The 16606-nt window shown below is 34.5% G+C and overlaps 3 protein-coding genes across 3 annotated transcripts; 2 read left to right on the top strand and 1 right to left on the bottom strand.

The window, feature by feature from the left end:
• The first annotated feature begins 2248 nt into the window (after nt 1-2248).
• Nucleotides 2249-2973, top strand: LOC114408059 (protein RADIALIS-like 3). Its single transcript, XM_028371185.1, has 2 exons — nt 2249-2576; nt 2744-2973. Exons 1-2 carry the CDS (start codon nt 2326-2328, stop codon nt 2766-2768), a joined length of 276 nt encoding a protein of 91 aa, XP_028226986.1. The 5' UTR covers nt 2249-2325; the 3' UTR covers nt 2769-2973.
• Nucleotides 2974-4820: 1847 nt separating this feature from the next.
• On the bottom strand, nt 4821-11992 carry LOC114408300. Its single transcript, XM_028371333.1, has 3 exons — nt 11888-11992; nt 5766-6035; nt 4821-5606 (listed from the first exon to the last, which is right to left on the bottom strand). Exons 1-3 carry the CDS (start codon nt 11990-11992, stop codon nt 4821-4823), a joined length of 1161 nt encoding a protein of 386 aa, XP_028227134.1.
• LOC114408638 (probable DNA-3-methyladenine glycosylase 2) lies at nt 11819-16585 on the top strand. The gene is made up of 2 exons (XM_028371756.1): nt 11819-13166; nt 16072-16585. Exons 1-2 carry the CDS (start codon nt 12067-12069, stop codon nt 16094-16096), a joined length of 1125 nt encoding a protein of 374 aa, XP_028227557.1. The 5' UTR covers nt 11819-12066; the 3' UTR covers nt 16097-16585.
• The last annotated feature ends 21 nt before the right edge of the window (nt 16586-16606 follow it).

The raw sequence follows: 16606 nt of genomic DNA, 5'->3' as shown, positions 1-16606 counted from the left end.
ATTATATATGTTAATGTAAAACAGATGGAAAGTGTCCTATGTCGTCTAATCTCTGAGGTTCACTTTCCTAGCCTTCTAAGTTCTAACCTTTATTTAATTATTTTCTCCGGCCGGGACAAGATTAACTTTAAGATAACGCTAACATACAGCTAGCTTTTTTTTTTTTTTTTTCTTTGCTTCATTTGATAAACCAAAATATAGCCACGCTGCATACATGTCTCTCCCATTGTGGCTCCGCAATATTTCTCTAGGTGCACTATATATGCTTAATATAGTTGGAATCGTATATATGTACATAAACCATAATGCAATAAATATATGTAGTGTGACATTATGAATTTGTCATAATAGATTAAAGTTTGATAGGGATTTCAACGAGTGTTAATTAGGAGGGAGTAAGAAGTAAGAAGTGGCAAAGTAATTAAGTTAGGCACTTTGGGTGCTTTGAACACTAGCTAGGAAGAGTAGGAGCGTTTTATAGAAGCTGAAGTCTCTAGCAACGCGACTTCACTGTTAAGTTTGTTTTATGTTGCTATCGTTAGCTCGACTCACTTGAAACAAAATTGAGTGATGTATAAGATGAAAATGTGGTACTGTTTTGCAAAGGACAGAAATTACAGAGAGGAAACAGCTGAAAAGATAAAAAGCACTTTTGTTGGTTTTGTGTCTGATGATCCATACACAGCTATAGTCCAAGGTGGTACTCTTGGCGTGAAATTTTCTACATAGACGCAAGGCACCTACCTACGCCCGTGAACCCTGCTGCTGGTTATGGACTAAGCTGCTGGACCCACCTGTCCTCTCTACCGTGCAAGTTAAGATCTTCACAGCCCTACGTGTCACCACAAATCAAAATGCAAGCTCGCACGATTTTCATTTGCTTCAATATCTAAACCTTTTTCAAAGTTATCAATACCCAACATCACTGCACATGATACACGAGACATAGAAGTATGTGGGTGTAATATTAAAATATAGAAGCAGCCCCTTTATGAATTAAACAATGCAAATTGTCCTTTTTAATTTGAATGATCAAATGAGTTGATGCTATTTTATTTGTTGACAATAATTCATTTAAAATGAAAATGATTTATAATTTTTATTTTGTTTATAATAATTTTCTAAAAAAAATGTTCTAAATTGAATTTGCAGAATTACAATTATGCATTTTGTATATGATGCACGTATCATATCCACGCAAACATAAACATAAAAATTGGATGTCCTAGAGCCTTGATAAAATTCAACTTTGAATGCCAATAACTCTAGTCAAGTAGGTGCTAATTAATATGCTGCCTAGCTAAGTTTACTACTTAGCGTTCAAATTTGGAAATTTGAGTAATATATTTATCAATTACAAAAATATATTCCTTTAAATACTTTTGGTATTGATCTTTGATTAAAATCACTTGGATAATTCACGTTTTGAAAATTTCCATTGAATATCAGCATGAGTTACTTAACTGATTAAAGCTCGTTCTAATTAGAGAAATAGTTCACGAAGAACTGCATCTAGCTAACTTGTATCCAAACGGCAGGATCGAGTAAAGACTGTAAATTCCCAGGTTTTTCGGTTGAAGAAACTGTTTAATCATATACAGACATTTCTTTGGTGGAGCGAGAAGCTCACACCTTCTAAAACCAACAAATGATGTCCCTAATGTGAGAAAAGAAAAACGTTAAAAGTAAGAAATAGTAACGTTTATTTAGATGTGAAAAATCGTGTCTCTAGCTGGTCCGTTTCGGAACATACTAGAGATCATTTTCTTTTGCATATATAGTTAGTTTAGATCCGTAGTTTAAGGGCATATATATCCATGCCAGGACAGGGAACTGACAGCATGAACATGAAATTCCATGAGGATCAAAATCAAATCTTGCCTTGGACAGAAATTAAAACGGTGTCTTAATTATGTTAAATTCTGTACGGAAGGCATGCATGTGATGTGACAAGGAATTCACAAGAATGAATGAGTGAAATTCACAGGAGGCAACACACCTTTCTCGATTAAGGCAATTTTTGGTTACATTTCTTAGAGGTTAATTAAGCCTTAAGGTAATTATATTAAAAAAAAAACATGCAATTAAAATTAGGAGAAAGTTAAAGAAAACCACGTCGGTATCTAGGAATTTCAGAATCTGTCCCGCAGTTTTGTTCGGAAAGCAACGGCTAGCATGAGCATCAAGTACACAACACAACCTCCAACTCAAACACTTTATACCCCAACTACTATATAAAGGGTACCAATGTTAGTCCCCTCAAAATCACAGCTCTTTAATTTGTAACACTTAATTTTCATTGATTGAGTGTGTGTTGCTACAACAATGGCCTCAAGCCAGGGTTGGACTCCGAAGCAGAACAAGAGATTTGAGAATGCCCTTGCCATCTTCGACAAGGACACCCCAGATAGGTGGCACACGGTGGCCAGGGCCGTCGGAGGAAAAACGGTGGAGGAAGTGAAAAGGCATTATGAGAAGCTCGTGGAAGATGTGAAGAAGATAGAGGAAGGTCACGTGCCCCTCCCCAATTACCGAAGTGCTGCAAGAGGCTACGGTTACATGGATGAAGAAACCAGGTAATTTAAACAACCATTGTTTACTTTATATTTAATCATTACCATAATATTTGCCCAATGCAGTATTGTGTCAAAGCTAGTTTATTGTTATGAAGATTATTGTCATATTTGATTGTTGTTATTGTTGTTTCTTGCTTGAGTCTGATTGTATTTTTATCATAATGCAGGATGAAGGCTCTGAGTCTGCAGTGAAGTGTGATTTACCAATAAATAATATATGTTGGATGCTTGGCTTCGTACCATAAGATATTTTATTCACTTTTTTGTTTTTTCTTTCCATATAATATATAGGCAAAGCATCGTTGCCTTGTGTTTCTGTTTCTATAAATGTAAAGATGAAATTGTCCCAAAGACGGGCCCACTAGTTAATAGTAAAAACAGCCATTGAATATCATATTTTCTCAAGTTATTCATTTTTTATCTCTCTCAATCGGAAAGATATAAATTTGTTGAAGATTAGATAAAAAGATAAAAGAAGAATAGATATATTTTCGAACGATACATAGTTGTTATTCATTTACTCTTTAAATAGAGATAAAATTAAATATACAAAATAGAAAATCTTTTATTTTTAGACATGAATAAAACAGTTTTTAATATGATAAAAATAGAATCATAACTCCTAAAATATATCCTAAGTAATAAACAATTTTGAAATTTAAAAAATTAGTTAAAACATTCACGTATGTAACTATTGTAGACACAGTTTCAACAAATCTCATTCTTACCTCAATGGTTGCATACATCTAGTTTATTTCTTAAAACTTCAAATCTAGCCTTTGGAAGAGCTTTTGTTAAGATATTTGCACTTTGATCTTCAGTTCTGCAGTAAATTAGTTTGACTTCACCTTCTCTCTATGCTTCCCTTAAAAAAAACAACTTGATCTTGAAATGCTTGGTCCGGCCATGAAAAATAGGATTATTTGAAATGGAAATAGCTGCTTGATTATCAACAAGAATCTGTGTAGGTTACTTTTGTTCCATATGTAAATAAGCAAGTATACCCCTTAGCCAAATAGCTTGATTCATAGCTACAATGGCTGCCACATATTCTGCCTCAACTGTGCTTTGAGCCAATATGTATTGCTTTTTTGAACTCTAAGAAAACATACTCGAACCAAAGCTGAAACAATAACCTGTTGTACTTTTCATATCATCAATTGAACCACCAAAATCACTGTCAGAATAACCATGAAACTGAAAATTCTGAGAGTGAGTGTACTTGACACCATATTCCACAGTCCCTTTGACATATCTTACAATCCGTTTGATAGCTTGAAGGTGCACTTCACTAGCACAATGCATAAATCTTGAGAGCATACTTACTGCAAATATGATGTCGAGTCTGGTTGTAGTAAGATACATTAAACAACAAAAAAATTTCAGATTCTGCAAATCTAGTTTGTAACCAAACCAGCCTTCAAATGGGGTTTTTTTATTCAGCATTCTGGATGGTAACCTATTAAGCAAAAATACCGCAATACTTGTAGCCTCTGCCCACAGCTTCTTTAGCAACTCCTTTTCATACAACATACACCTTGTCATCTTCGTGATACTTCTATTTTTTCTCTCACTTACACCATTCTGTTGTGGGGTGTACAGTACAATGAGTTGGTGCTCTATGCCAGCTTCTTCACAAAATTTGTGAAAGGTGTCATTTGCATATTCCTTTCCATTATCTGATCTTATTGTGCATAACCTGCAACCACTTTGATTCTCCATCAATGCTTTATATTTTCAGAATATGTTAGCTACCTCAGTCTTGGATTTAAAGAAATAAATCTATCTGGAATAATAATCAATAAATGTAATATAATATCTGCTACCATTTAAAAATGTTGTTCTCTGAGGTCCTCCGACATATGTATGTACTAACTGCAATTTTTGTGTTGCTCTCCACGTTGTTTGGGAAAATGGTAATCTAATTTGCTTGCCATATTGACAAGCTACACAATCAGACAGTTTGTCTTCAAGCAATGACGCATCTTTCACCAAGGCATGTTTCTGCATGTATGGAAGTCCTGCAAGGTGGAAATATTCGAGCCTTTTGTGCTATAATTCAATGTTGTTGCTGGTGCTTGAAAAAGTTATTTGCTCCTCCTCCATTATATTTAGAGCATAGCTTTTGGCCCTCATTTTCACCTTAAACACATTTCTGCCTTCTACATCCTTAATCAAGCACCATTTGCCTTCAAATATAACTTTGAAGCCCTTTTCAACTAGTCACGCCACACTAAGCAAATTCTAGTCAATGTCAGGCACATATAAGACATCAGAGATATGTTTCAAACCTGTTAAACTTTCTATAGTAACAGTTTCTTTTCCTTTGACTGAGATGGAATCACCATTTCCAATTTTTACTTTGGAAACAATAGTTTTGTCAAGCTCTTTAAAAAGCGTTTGGTCGTTCGTCATATGATTTGTACAGCTGCTGTCTATTAACCATGAATCATTGGAACTATTGCTTGTAGCAAAACATGTTGCAACAAAGAGTTGCTCTTCTTCTTGTTGCTCCATGGACACCCTTGCCTCCTCCAGTGACTTGCAAATCTGCTTTACATGCCCCAGCTTACCACATTTTCTGCACTTGATGTAAGGCCTCCACCAACATTTTTTTTTATAGTGGTTTGTTTTTTTGCAGTGTGGACAAGGAAGAAAAGTATCATTTTGTTGCTTGTTGGAGCTTTCAGCTGGTTTCTTGTTATTCCATTTGTTGTTCTTCTTATCTTTGTCTCCTCTTGAGTTTTGTGCTTTTATATGAAAAGCACCTTGTACTGCCTCCTCATGTCTCATCATTCTCCTCTGTTCCTGTGCCTGTAAAGCATTTACTAATTGTCCAAGGGTGATATTTGACAAGTCTTTTGACTCCTTTAATGCTAATATTTTAGATTCATATTTTTCAGGTACGGTAACAAGTATTTTTTGCACTGTCCTTTCGTTAGGAAAATCCTTACCGAGGAGACGTACCTTGTTTGCAATGCTCAACAGTTTGTCAACATAACTTTTGATAGTTTTTGTCTCTTTCATGCTCTGCATCTCAAATTCTCAAGCCAAGTTAAGTGCCTTCATACCTTTGGTTTGCTCACTACCCTGATACTCTAATTTGAGGTAGTCCCAAATGTCCTTCGCAGAATTCAAATTCATTATTCTCGTAAATATGATTTTTGAAACTAAAGAGAAAAGACAAACTTTGGCCTTGACCATTCTTATCTTCCTCTCTTTGTGATTCTTCAGCTGAGCCACTATAGGATTTTGAGGCAGTGGCCAAACTGTATAATCTTCTTCTATCGGTTCCCAAAGATCTAGTGCTTCAAGATGAGTAATCATCCTTGCAATCCATAGGTCGTACTCGTCACCATCAAAAACTGGTGGTGGTATTATGTGTGTTGTGTTTGCTTTCATTATTGTTTCTCTCAACTCATAGATCCCTCCCTCAAGATAATGACTCTTGATATCAATCTGTTGAAGATTAGATAAAAAGATAGAGAAGAGCATATATATTTTCGAAGGATACATAATTGTTATTCATTTTTTCTTTAAATAGAGATAGTCAAATATATAAAATAAAAAATCTTTTATTTATAAACATGACTAAAACAGTTTTTAATATGATAAAAACATATGAATATATCCTAAACAACAAATTATTTTAAAATTTAAAAAATTAGCTAAAACATTCACGCAACTAGTAGACACAATTTCAACAAAATTAAATGATGAGTTTGGTGTCTCAAAAGAGATGGTGGGAAAACTGGCTAACAAAATTAAAGTGATGATTGACGGAAAAATAAAAATGAAAGAATCAATTTAAACATAAAAGCGAGAAGTGAGAACGCTATTTTACACAAAATTGGAACTCCATGTTCGAAAATCGAAACCAGCAGATTCTTATAAAAGGCTAACGAAATCAACCAGACCACTTTTGGAATGCTGAAGCTTCGAATGGAGTGGTGATACACCTATCTTTATTTCATAAACTCTTTCATTTTTTTAAGGTGTAAATATAATTTTGGTTCCTGAAAAATTATTATTATTTTTAAATTTTTTTATCAAAACTGTATCTCTTTTTAATCTATATACTACAAAAGTATATATTTTTTAAGTCGCTGTATAAAGGGGGCTTTTGAGGGATTGTAATCACATTTTTTTTAACATTTAAGAACTGGAAATGAATAAAATGTTGATAAAGACTAAAATCAAGAATGATGATATTTGTGGGGGCCTAAAAATAAGTTTAATTTTTTTAATTATAAATGGATTTGTTAAAATATTAAGAGTTTAATTTTTGTTCATCTCCACTGCTATAGGATGCTTTATAAGTTAAATCCATAAACCTAGTCATGATGAGGTTGTCACTAGCGTTGGGGTGTGTACCTGCATAGATTTTGACATTCAAGTTAATATTCAGTAGAAGTGAAGTGAACAGAACATACTCAGTGTAACTAGTACAAAATGATTTTTTGTAAGAGAGAATAAGTGGCATGATTGGCGGTTTAACATCCTTGTATCATTGTGTTTAGTCATGAGATTAGTTGAAATGATATATTTTTTTAAAGAATATATATCTAACCGATCAAGTACGATTTTACAACAACTCACGTTATGCTTAACACACATGCATATAAATGTGTCGGTGACAATTGCATTAATTCAAGAATCAATGTTAGGATATAATTATCTAATTGGTGTTTAATTGGTAGAAACTTATGATATATTATTAAAAAAATTAATGTTATCTTAAAATTTGAAAATAATAGATAAGTAGAAATAATTTTTTTCAAAGAATCGTCACTTAAGAAAATGGAGGAAGGGTTGTGTAGTATTTAGTGCGTAATATATTATATAAAATATTTAGTGTGTTTATAATACGATTTCATATTTAGAGATATACTGTAAAAAATAAAAAATATTACCTCTATTTTTTAATATCATTTAGTTTAAAAATTAAAATTTAAAAGAGCACGGACTTCAGTTTTTCGATTCGTTGTTAAAATTCATGAGTTGAATTATCATTGCCCAAGGTTGATGGCTCAACCGAAAAAAAAATCTCAACTCCAAAAATATCCCCTAAAAGCAGCAAAACAGTATATATACCTTTAAAAGGGGACATGTTTTTCATGTATTCCTTTACAGAAAATGACTTGGCTAATGGCAATACAACTACTTGTTTCATTTCCAGGGAGCTGTTATTTTGATGCTTGAAATCGCTTTCATAACATGGTCATGCCTTGCTTGTGTTTGCTACTAGCTAGCAGTGTTTCGTCATTAACAAAAGGGGTACAATTAACAAGCGGCATATATATATATATAATGTGCAGTGCATTCCTTTCAAATGCTTGGAATAGAACTACCTAGGAAAGCTTTGGGCTTGTTGGAATTCATTGGGTTTTATCATCATTTGAAGCCGGGAATTGTTATTCTTAATTCTCTTTTGTTATTAAGTTATCCCCTAATCTTTATATATATATATATATATATATATATATATATATATATATATATATATTTGTAATGAAATTACTCTTAAGTCAAACATATTTTCATTGTATAAAGGGTGTGAATTCACCATAAACAACAAAAACAGGTGTCCATTTCCATCGTGTGTTGTAAAATTATTTACAACAAAAAATTGTTTTCGTCGTAGTGTTATATTTTTGTGAAAAAATAACATAATATAGAAACATATAAGAGTTGGGTTGTATTTACTCAGCAACTCATGCATATGTCTATGATTTAGCTTATTAGCAAAGCCCTTGGCATATAAGATAATTAAAAGAAAAATATTTGAAAACTATGTTATTGAAGTGTCTGTTGGAAATTTTATAATTTTTAATTAATTAATTAATGTGAGTTACATATTATATTATAACATTTATATTAGTTATTTATATTTTTTTATGCACTTAATATAAGTGATCTAATTTGGTAAGTTTATTAGACTATCATTGAAAAATTAATATTACTTAATAAGCGAAAATCAATCTTATCCGTTAAGAAATAATGAGAACTCGAATATGTTAACAATTTAAAACATGGATGTGATCCCCTCCAATACACCAAATCATAAATCGTATTTTATTTTTTGCATTTGATGAGAAAATAAAAGTTTTAACAAAGAAAAATGATAATTTGATTGAGAAAGATCATCAAATCAATTATTTGTTATAGTTGTTAATTTTGCTGTTGGCTATTATGAATTTAGGTATGTTTATAATTTCTCTCGATGATTTAGTATGATATATTTTTAATAATTATTAGTATTTTATAAGAATTTATTAGAGTAGTGTCCATAATCATCTTATCTTCAGTTGTCCACATCATTAGATTCGCATTTTGCGCGACTGTACCATCTACCCTTACTAAATCAGGAGGAGGTTCGGGATCACCAAGAAGTAATAGTCTATTTGGGGCCATGACCTGTACATTGAATTGCCATTTGAATGCCAATAGGGTGCGTAATGCTTAAAATATTAATTGGTTTCGGGAGTTCAAAGACAACTATTTTTTCTTTACCCTTACTCCTTCCATCCTTACGAGAATCACCAATGGGGCCTATCGAAGATTGTGCAATCAAACTAAGAGTTTAATTAGGATTAGAATGATGTTCCCAGTTCTTTCCTATTTTTGGATCATTTCTTGTTTTTATCCTATTAGCAACCTTTCCGTTATTGGTGGAGTCCACAACCTTAACCTTTACTGCATGTTAGTAGTGTCTACAAGGCCATAATTAATTCCTTCCATCATTATCATTTAAGGTATTAAATATTTTAACTCCTTTATCAATCTTCCTTAATTGTTACTTCATTACATATTTACCCTTAATTATTTCCTTTATTATCTTTTTAACCCGTGACTTAGATTATTTTTTTTCTTTCCTGCGCATCACAATTAACAACCCTCATTTGTTTTGAACTAGGGTTTCATGTTGGTACTTCACGTGCAATTTTCCAATCCCATCTACTCCATGAGTGATCGCTTCTATCATCTACCCTTACTAAATCAAGAGGTTACCAAGAAGTAATAGTCTATTTGGGGTCAAGACTTGTACATATATAACCATTTGAATGCCAGTAGGATGCATAATAATGCTTTTCGTGTTATTTGGTTTCGGGAGTTCAGAGGCAACTATTTTTTCTTCGTCTTTACTCCCTCCATCCGTATGAGAATCATCGGTGGGGTCTATTGAAGATAATGCAATTAAAATAAGAGTTGAATTAGGCACCAAATTATTTCCTATTTTTGTTTAATTTTATCATTTCTTGAACTTTTTGTTTCCCTATTTGCAGCCTTCTCATTATCATTTTATCACATGTTAGAAGTGTTTGCTTCGTTAGAATTAATGTCCTACATCATTATCATTTTATTACATGTTAGAAGTGTTTGCTTCGTTAGAATTAATGTCCTACATCATTATCATTTAAGGGATTAGATATATTAATTCCCTTGTTTACCTTCCTTGATTGTTGCTTCGTTACATTTTTACCTTTGTTTCATCTATTATCTTTTTGACACGACTTGGATTGTTTTTCCCGCACATCACAACTAACAAGTCACCTTTGTTTTGGAATAGGGTTTCTTGTTGATAATGCACGTGCATTTTTCCAAGCCCATCTACTATATGTGTGATCACTTCTATTGTCAGTGTTGTGTTACAACTTTTGGTAATGTGACCACAAAACCTATTTTCTTATAAAAGAGATGTAAACCTTCATATTCTACATAAAATCAATGATTTTTGAATCATATATATTTTTCTAATATAACCTCAATCAAGATTAATCTCATCATATACTCTAACAAATTTTCCTTTTGATGCATTTGCAATTCTAACATTCACTCTAACTGGGCGTCTCATCATCGGCGGCTAAAATCAAGAAAATACTTTCATCATAATATTGTTGTTGTTGAAATTGAAAATCATGAATGCGATTAAACTTTCTGAGACCTGACAATTATGACCTAAAAGGTTTTCATGATGTTCCACGCAAACATCCTAGGATACAACAAAAATGTCTTAACAGAGCTAACAGAATTCACAACGAAAAAAATATTTGATGCAGGAGTAAAAAGGGAGAAGGCTTAATAGAAGCAAAGAGAAAACAAAGAAGTCAATTACCTCATTTCCTTTTAAAATCATTTTTCAAAAAAAATAAAATAAAATTCAGCCCACTTTTTTTTTTCTTTTATCATCAATAATAAGCCTACAATTGTCATTGTCCTCCTCTTAATTTCCACTTTTATTGCATTAATAAAAAATTTGAATTTAAATGTCATAACTTATCCATTTAATTAAATATTTTTTAAGAAAAATCTTTTGAAATAATTATTAAAATTACAACAAATACTTCATAGAAAGACTTAGAAAATGAATCCAAATCAATGTTCTACCTATCTTAACACAAGAAGAAGTAAAATCCATCACCATGGTCTAACTATTAGATAATGATAAAAGATCATCCATGGACTCGCATGAAAACCTTTTTTTTATATATATTTTGATGATTCAAACTTTACCCAAAAAAAAAATTACCCACGCTCACAGCATCAATACCTCAAACAATTCATTAGATAATCTTTGGTTAGTCTCACATAATCAGGCATCCAATCAGTTTCTTAAGAAGCTTCACGCTAACAACATCTTTCCAAGGAAGCCATAACTCTTGCAAAATATATATTCTCATCGATATAGCAACACGGCTTTCTCCTATCTCCATCTTCAAATTAAATTTTGAAAAGATTGTTCTTAAGATCAATGCGATCTCTCCGTGGCAAAGGCTGTTGCGAAGCTATTAACTTATCACGAAATGATACTTTTGTAAGATTAAATCCTTCTTATCCATCATCTAGTAGTTTTGTTGGCGGAGTATGTTGCAAGGTTGCACCATTCTCTCCCTTACAGCATAATATTCGCTTCGAAAAACCTTTTTTTAAATAAAAGAGATTAAAAAATGTGCTGTTAGTACTCCTCAGACATTATATACCATTTAATATTCAATATTTCTCAAGAGAGTCTAACTTGATTGAGTTAGTGAGTTGTATACCTTCCCTTACACTGTTATAAATTCAAATGGATAAAAAAAAATATTTGATATTAGTTTTCTTTGAAGGATCGGGCTAGTCTGAAATAAGCATGCAGAGGCCTTGTACAGAAAATTCACAAAAAAACGAACCCAACTAGCGCGGACGCATTTCATAACATTGGGCTTCTCAATGCCGGATGCGGATTAGTTTGGGCCAACAGGAATGTAGAAGTTTACGTGCAGCACGCATTGCGAGGTGGCGTGTGACAAAGAAAAGAGAAAAAACCACACCAAGGCAAGATCGAACGACGAAGACCAAGACGAAGAAGAAGAAACAAGAGCAGCGAGAAACTGAGTGAGGAAAGGATGAAGAAAGCAGAGTGAGTCCCGTTCCATTCCGTATCGTTCATCACATTATATTGATTCCTCTCCAAAAAACCCTCTCAATTGCACGTTCCTCAATCTCACTTATGGGCGAACAGACGCTAGGTCAAGCACAATCCCTAATCGAACCTCAACCTCTCCCCGCCCCCTCCTCAACTGCCGTCCCCGACGGTGCCACGGTGGACTCCGAACTAAACAATGTCCCTCGGCCGACAACATCCCCAGCCACGAAAATCCCCCTCCGTCCCCGCAAGATCCGGAAGGTCTCTCCGGACCCCTCCACCTCCGAATCCCAAACCGAAACCCCCAAACCCGCCAAAACCGGGGGCCGCAACACCACCAAGGCTGCTCCGCCGCGAGCCCTTACGGTGGTCCCTCGTATAGTGGCGCGCTCACTCTCCTGCGACGGTGAAGTCGAGATCGCGCTCCGGTACCTCCGCAACGCGGACCCAGTCCTCTCCCCTCTCATCGACATTCACCAACCCCCAACCTTCGACAATTTCCACACTCCCTTCCTCGCCCTAACCCGCAGCATCTTGTACCAGCAACTCGCGTACAAAGCCGGCACCTCCATCTACACGCGCTTCATCGCGCTCTGCGGGGGCGAAAACGGTGTCGTTCCCGAAACCGTTCTCGCCCTAACACCCCAACAGCTTCGCCAGATTGGGGTTTCTGGGCGGAAGGCGAGTTACCTTCATGATTTGGCGAGGAAGTATCAGAACGGGATACTCTCCGATTCCGCCATTGTGAACATGGATGATAAGTCGCTCTTTACCATGCTCACCATGGTCAATGGCATTGGCTCTTGGTCTGTTCACATGTTCATGATTTTCTCACTCCACAGACCCGATGTTCTCCCCATCAATGACCTTGGCGTCAGGAAAGGAGTTCAGCTTCTCTACAACCTCGAGGACTTACCCCGGCCCTCGCAGATGGACCAGTTGTGTGACAAGTGGAGGCCTTACCGGTCCGTTGCTTCGTGGTACATGTGGAGATTTGTTGAAGCCAAGGGAACTCCTTCGAGTGCGGTGGCGGTAGCGACCGGTGCTGGCTTGCAGCAGCAGCAGCACCACCAGCACCATCACCAGCACCAACAACAGGAACAACAACAGCAGCAGCAGCAGCAACAGCAGCATCCTCCACAGCCACAGCTTCTGGATCCCATCAATAGCATGTTTAATCTCGGGTAACGCATTACTGGTTTCTCTACAGTTCATATATGCTTGATTTTAGGGTTTATGAATTGATTTGATGCCCTGGTAGATATCTGTGCTTAGAATTTAGATTAAATGCAAGTGTTCATATAACATTTAACTTGTGGTTCTTTAATTCCTTCTTTACTTTGATTCATAATGAAGTGAATTGTTTATGAAAGTTATCATAAGCTGATTTCCTAAGGGGTAGTGGCTATCTGATATCAAATGTTTCACAATTGCATGAGAGTTGTCAGGTGTTTGTATTCTGTTTAGAAAATGGGAACATGACTTGATAAAATGACCTGTTCCTGGAACTAGCTATTTTTCTCTATACGTGTTTCTTTGAAAATATTCAGGAATTCACTTTATTAATTTTCTCTGGATGTGTTTCTTTGAATTTATTGGGGCGGGTGTCCTTTGTGTTATCTTAATTACACTTGTTGAGTAGTTACTCTCGTAAAGATAGATATTCATTTTCATCCTGTGAAAGCATGCTGTATTATTTTTTTTCTTAAATTAGGTAAGGTCTTCACTCTTCATAACTCATGGTTACATATCACGATTTCTGTGTTTTTTCTTTGTTCAATACTTCAATTTCTGTTGAGTTGACAGGTTGCTAAACAGTATAACCCCTTGAGGCATTTTTTGGTGCTCCTTTTCTCTTTCTCCAAGTGAATTGGAAAACAAAAATAGCTTAAGCTTTTCCATCTGTCATTTGGCAAAAACAACCGTGATAGCCTATAACTGGCTCTTAAGGGATGATTACTTTTTATGCTCTGTTTGGTATGATAAAATGGTAGGGAAATAAGGAAGAGGGAGAAGAAATAGGCCAGAAATAGAAAAGGAGGTGTGTTTGTAGAGGGGAGTTGGTGGGGGAACCCACTTATCTCTGACAATAATTGATTATGTTGTGGCAGTTTTTACGTGTTTTCTGGTGATTTTAAACCTCTGAAAACACATAATTGATTATCAAAACATTATAATCGGTTATCATAAAACAAAAATTGATTTTGATCGTGTGTTATCAAACTTTGATAATTGATTCATTTTGAAAATTGATTAAATAATTATTTTTATTCTTTTTTTTATTTCTCTCTTTCCTATTCTCTTAAATCAAATATCCCTATTTCCAGTCTATTTTTCTCACCTATTTCCATTTATTTTATTTCTCTCTTCTTGATTTCCATCCACCGATTTTCTCACCTATTTTTTCCCTTCCTACCAAGCACACCGTTTATGAATGAGTTCCTTTGGCTGATGACACTTTAAAGGAAAAGTGACGTGGAATACATGATAGCAGATATCTCATATGTATGAATAATGGCACATAGCTATCTCTGTCTAATAAGGAACAAAATTGTTCCTTTGATGCCTTGGTGATGTACGATAACAAGATACATTACATGTGATTAATATGCATCCACTTTGTTGCTTCTCATGTTAGCTAGTTTTGTATGCATAGTTTTATATATCTTTTAATGTGATGATTAAATAACAATGACGGAGTTAGAATAGTTTTTCATGCCTTTTGAATTGAGGGAAGAAATCTTGGACATATCTCACAAACTGTATAGAGTGACTGTATTATATGAGGAAGGAAACACTTGCTGACACTCTCTTGCATTATCATATATGGATTTAAGAAGTGATGAAAACAAGAATCTTATAGAAAAGCATGCTATAACATTTAAGACAGGGAAGGAGGAAGCAAAATCATAAAGAAAGGCATACTGTAACATTTAAAAATAGAACTAGTACCACCATGACTTTAGGTGGTGATAGAAACTACAAGTGAGATTTGATTATGTAAATATGGAATAGTCATTATATGACTTTATTGATTTATGGTTTTGGGATTGAAAGAAGTGCTGTGGGAATCAGGCTATCTTCCCATGGAAGAAAATTAATTAAGAGTAGTTCATTGTTGCTGTGTTCTTCTTGAAGGGGATGAGTCAACACTCTCCATTACACACAATAGAAGATGGCATCTTGATTTATCAATGAACTTGAATTTAAGGCAATACTGATTCCTATGTGTGTGTAAATCATTTTATTTTTAATAGATAAGGCAGTGAAAATAATGTGATTGCAACTTGAAAGGAATTGGTGCATAATAGATGCCTGAGCCCTCTTGTTCAATTGTTTTTCCGTTGCAAGTGTAGTGGTTTCAATTGGAAACTATTGTTAATTTATCCAAATTATAATGTAGAATACTATAATGTTTTTTTTTTTTCTCAAGACACCTTGGCTGATTAGTAAGCGTCAAGAGGAACTCTGCTTTGTTAGGTCGGTGTGCTCTTTTTGGTGGTTGTTGCAATGTGTGGGCCACTATTTTCATTTATTAATCTGATGTGATCATTGGACCTTTATGGTGGGTATATTTTTGGACTTTTCATCGGTTCTTCTCACCATATTTTGGAAATTTTCTTTTTTGCCTTTAGTATTTAGTTTGGTAGTATTGGATCACTCTTGTATCTGTTTAGTAGCTAGAAACGTTACCTCAAACCTATACTAGATTATTTTGTTTGTAAAAGTTGACTTTTGGAATCCTTGCCATAATAACATTATGAAGACAAAAAAAATGACATGAAGTTATTTCTTCCATTGGTTGTTTGATATATCTCCTACGTTGGCGTGTATTTTTTTAAAAATAATTTTTGGATTAAACTTATCCATACTATGTTTTGTCCGTTTGTTTAGGATTATGTTTTATGGTTATGGTGTGATCGTTTTGTACTTGGTTGTGCTTCATTGGTGCCAACTGTCAAATATTTCCTTAAATTTTATTGATGTTAACTATATGCAAAATTCAGTTACTGTGAAGAAGAGGTATGTAAATTTCCAAGGTATAATACGTGTTTCACTTAGCTTTCTTGTTTCTGTCATACTCTATAGGGCCGCCTGTGCTTGGGGACAATGATCGCTGTCAAAATTTGTATCAGACTTGGTTAGCGGTCGCTCACGCGTGAAGCTGCAAAACCACGCTGTGAAGTGTAATGATAGATCGTAGTACTGAAACTTGGACATTGGGGAGTTGAGGAACTAGTGTATTATGACTGCCTTGTGTTCAATAAAACCAGTGCAAGATTAATAAAGGCCACTCCTTAATTTTGTTTTATTTATCAGTTATTGTAGCTGTTGGAGGCCTATTATGTCAAGTTGTCAAGTCGTCATTTAGTAGGACAAGACTTATTATAGGAGGGCAGTGTCACTGCCTTTGCTGCATCATAATGGTTTGGACTTTTGGACAATGTAATTAATGTATGGAGTCCTTGTCTTGCGTCCTGCTAGTGGACTGGCCTTTGAGTTAAGATTCGTCTAGTGTAAAAACGTAAAAGATGTGTAATTCCTATCCGTAATAGAATTGTCGTCTACTATATTTGAGCAATGCAATGCAGTTTGCATCCTATGTTTTTCTTACTATATGGTA

This window comes from Glycine soja, chromosome 4 (genome assembly GCF_004193775.1).
Source record: "Glycine soja cultivar W05 chromosome 4, ASM419377v2, whole genome shotgun sequence".
Lineage (NCBI taxonomy): Eukaryota > Viridiplantae > Streptophyta > Magnoliopsida > Fabales > Fabaceae > Glycine > Glycine soja.
This window is presented reverse-complemented; position numbering and strand designations above follow the sequence as displayed.

Excerpts from the sequence above, each read along its gene's own strand:
- LOC114408059 (XM_028371185.1), top strand. The coding sequence starts at position 2,326 with ATGGCCTCAAGCCAGGGTTGGACTCCGAAGCAGAACAAGAGATTTGAG. Across the intron at positions 2,577-2,743 it reads TACATGGATGAAGAAACCAG|GATGAAGGCTCTGAGTCTGC; the intron begins GTAATTTAAACA and ends ATCATAATGCAG.
- LOC114408300 (XM_028371333.1), bottom strand. The coding sequence starts at position 11,992 with ATGGAACGGGACTCACTCTGCTTTCTTCATCCTTTCCTCACTCAGTTT. Across the intron at positions 6,036-11,887 it reads CGTCGTTCGATCTTGCCTTG|ATTGATATCAAGAGTCATTA; the intron begins GTGTGGTTTTTT and ends AATCTTCAACAG. Across the intron at positions 5,607-5,765 it reads TAAGAATGGTCAAGGCCAAA|AGCATGAAAGAGACAAAAAC; the intron begins GTTTGTCTTTTC and ends TTTGAGATGCAG.
- LOC114408638 (XM_028371756.1), top strand. The coding sequence starts at position 12,067 with ATGGGCGAACAGACGCTAGGTCAAGCACAATCCCTAATCGAACCTCAA. Across the intron at positions 13,167-16,071 it reads AATAGCATGTTTAATCTCGG|GGCCGCCTGTGCTTGGGGAC; the intron begins GTAACGCATTAC and ends CATACTCTATAG.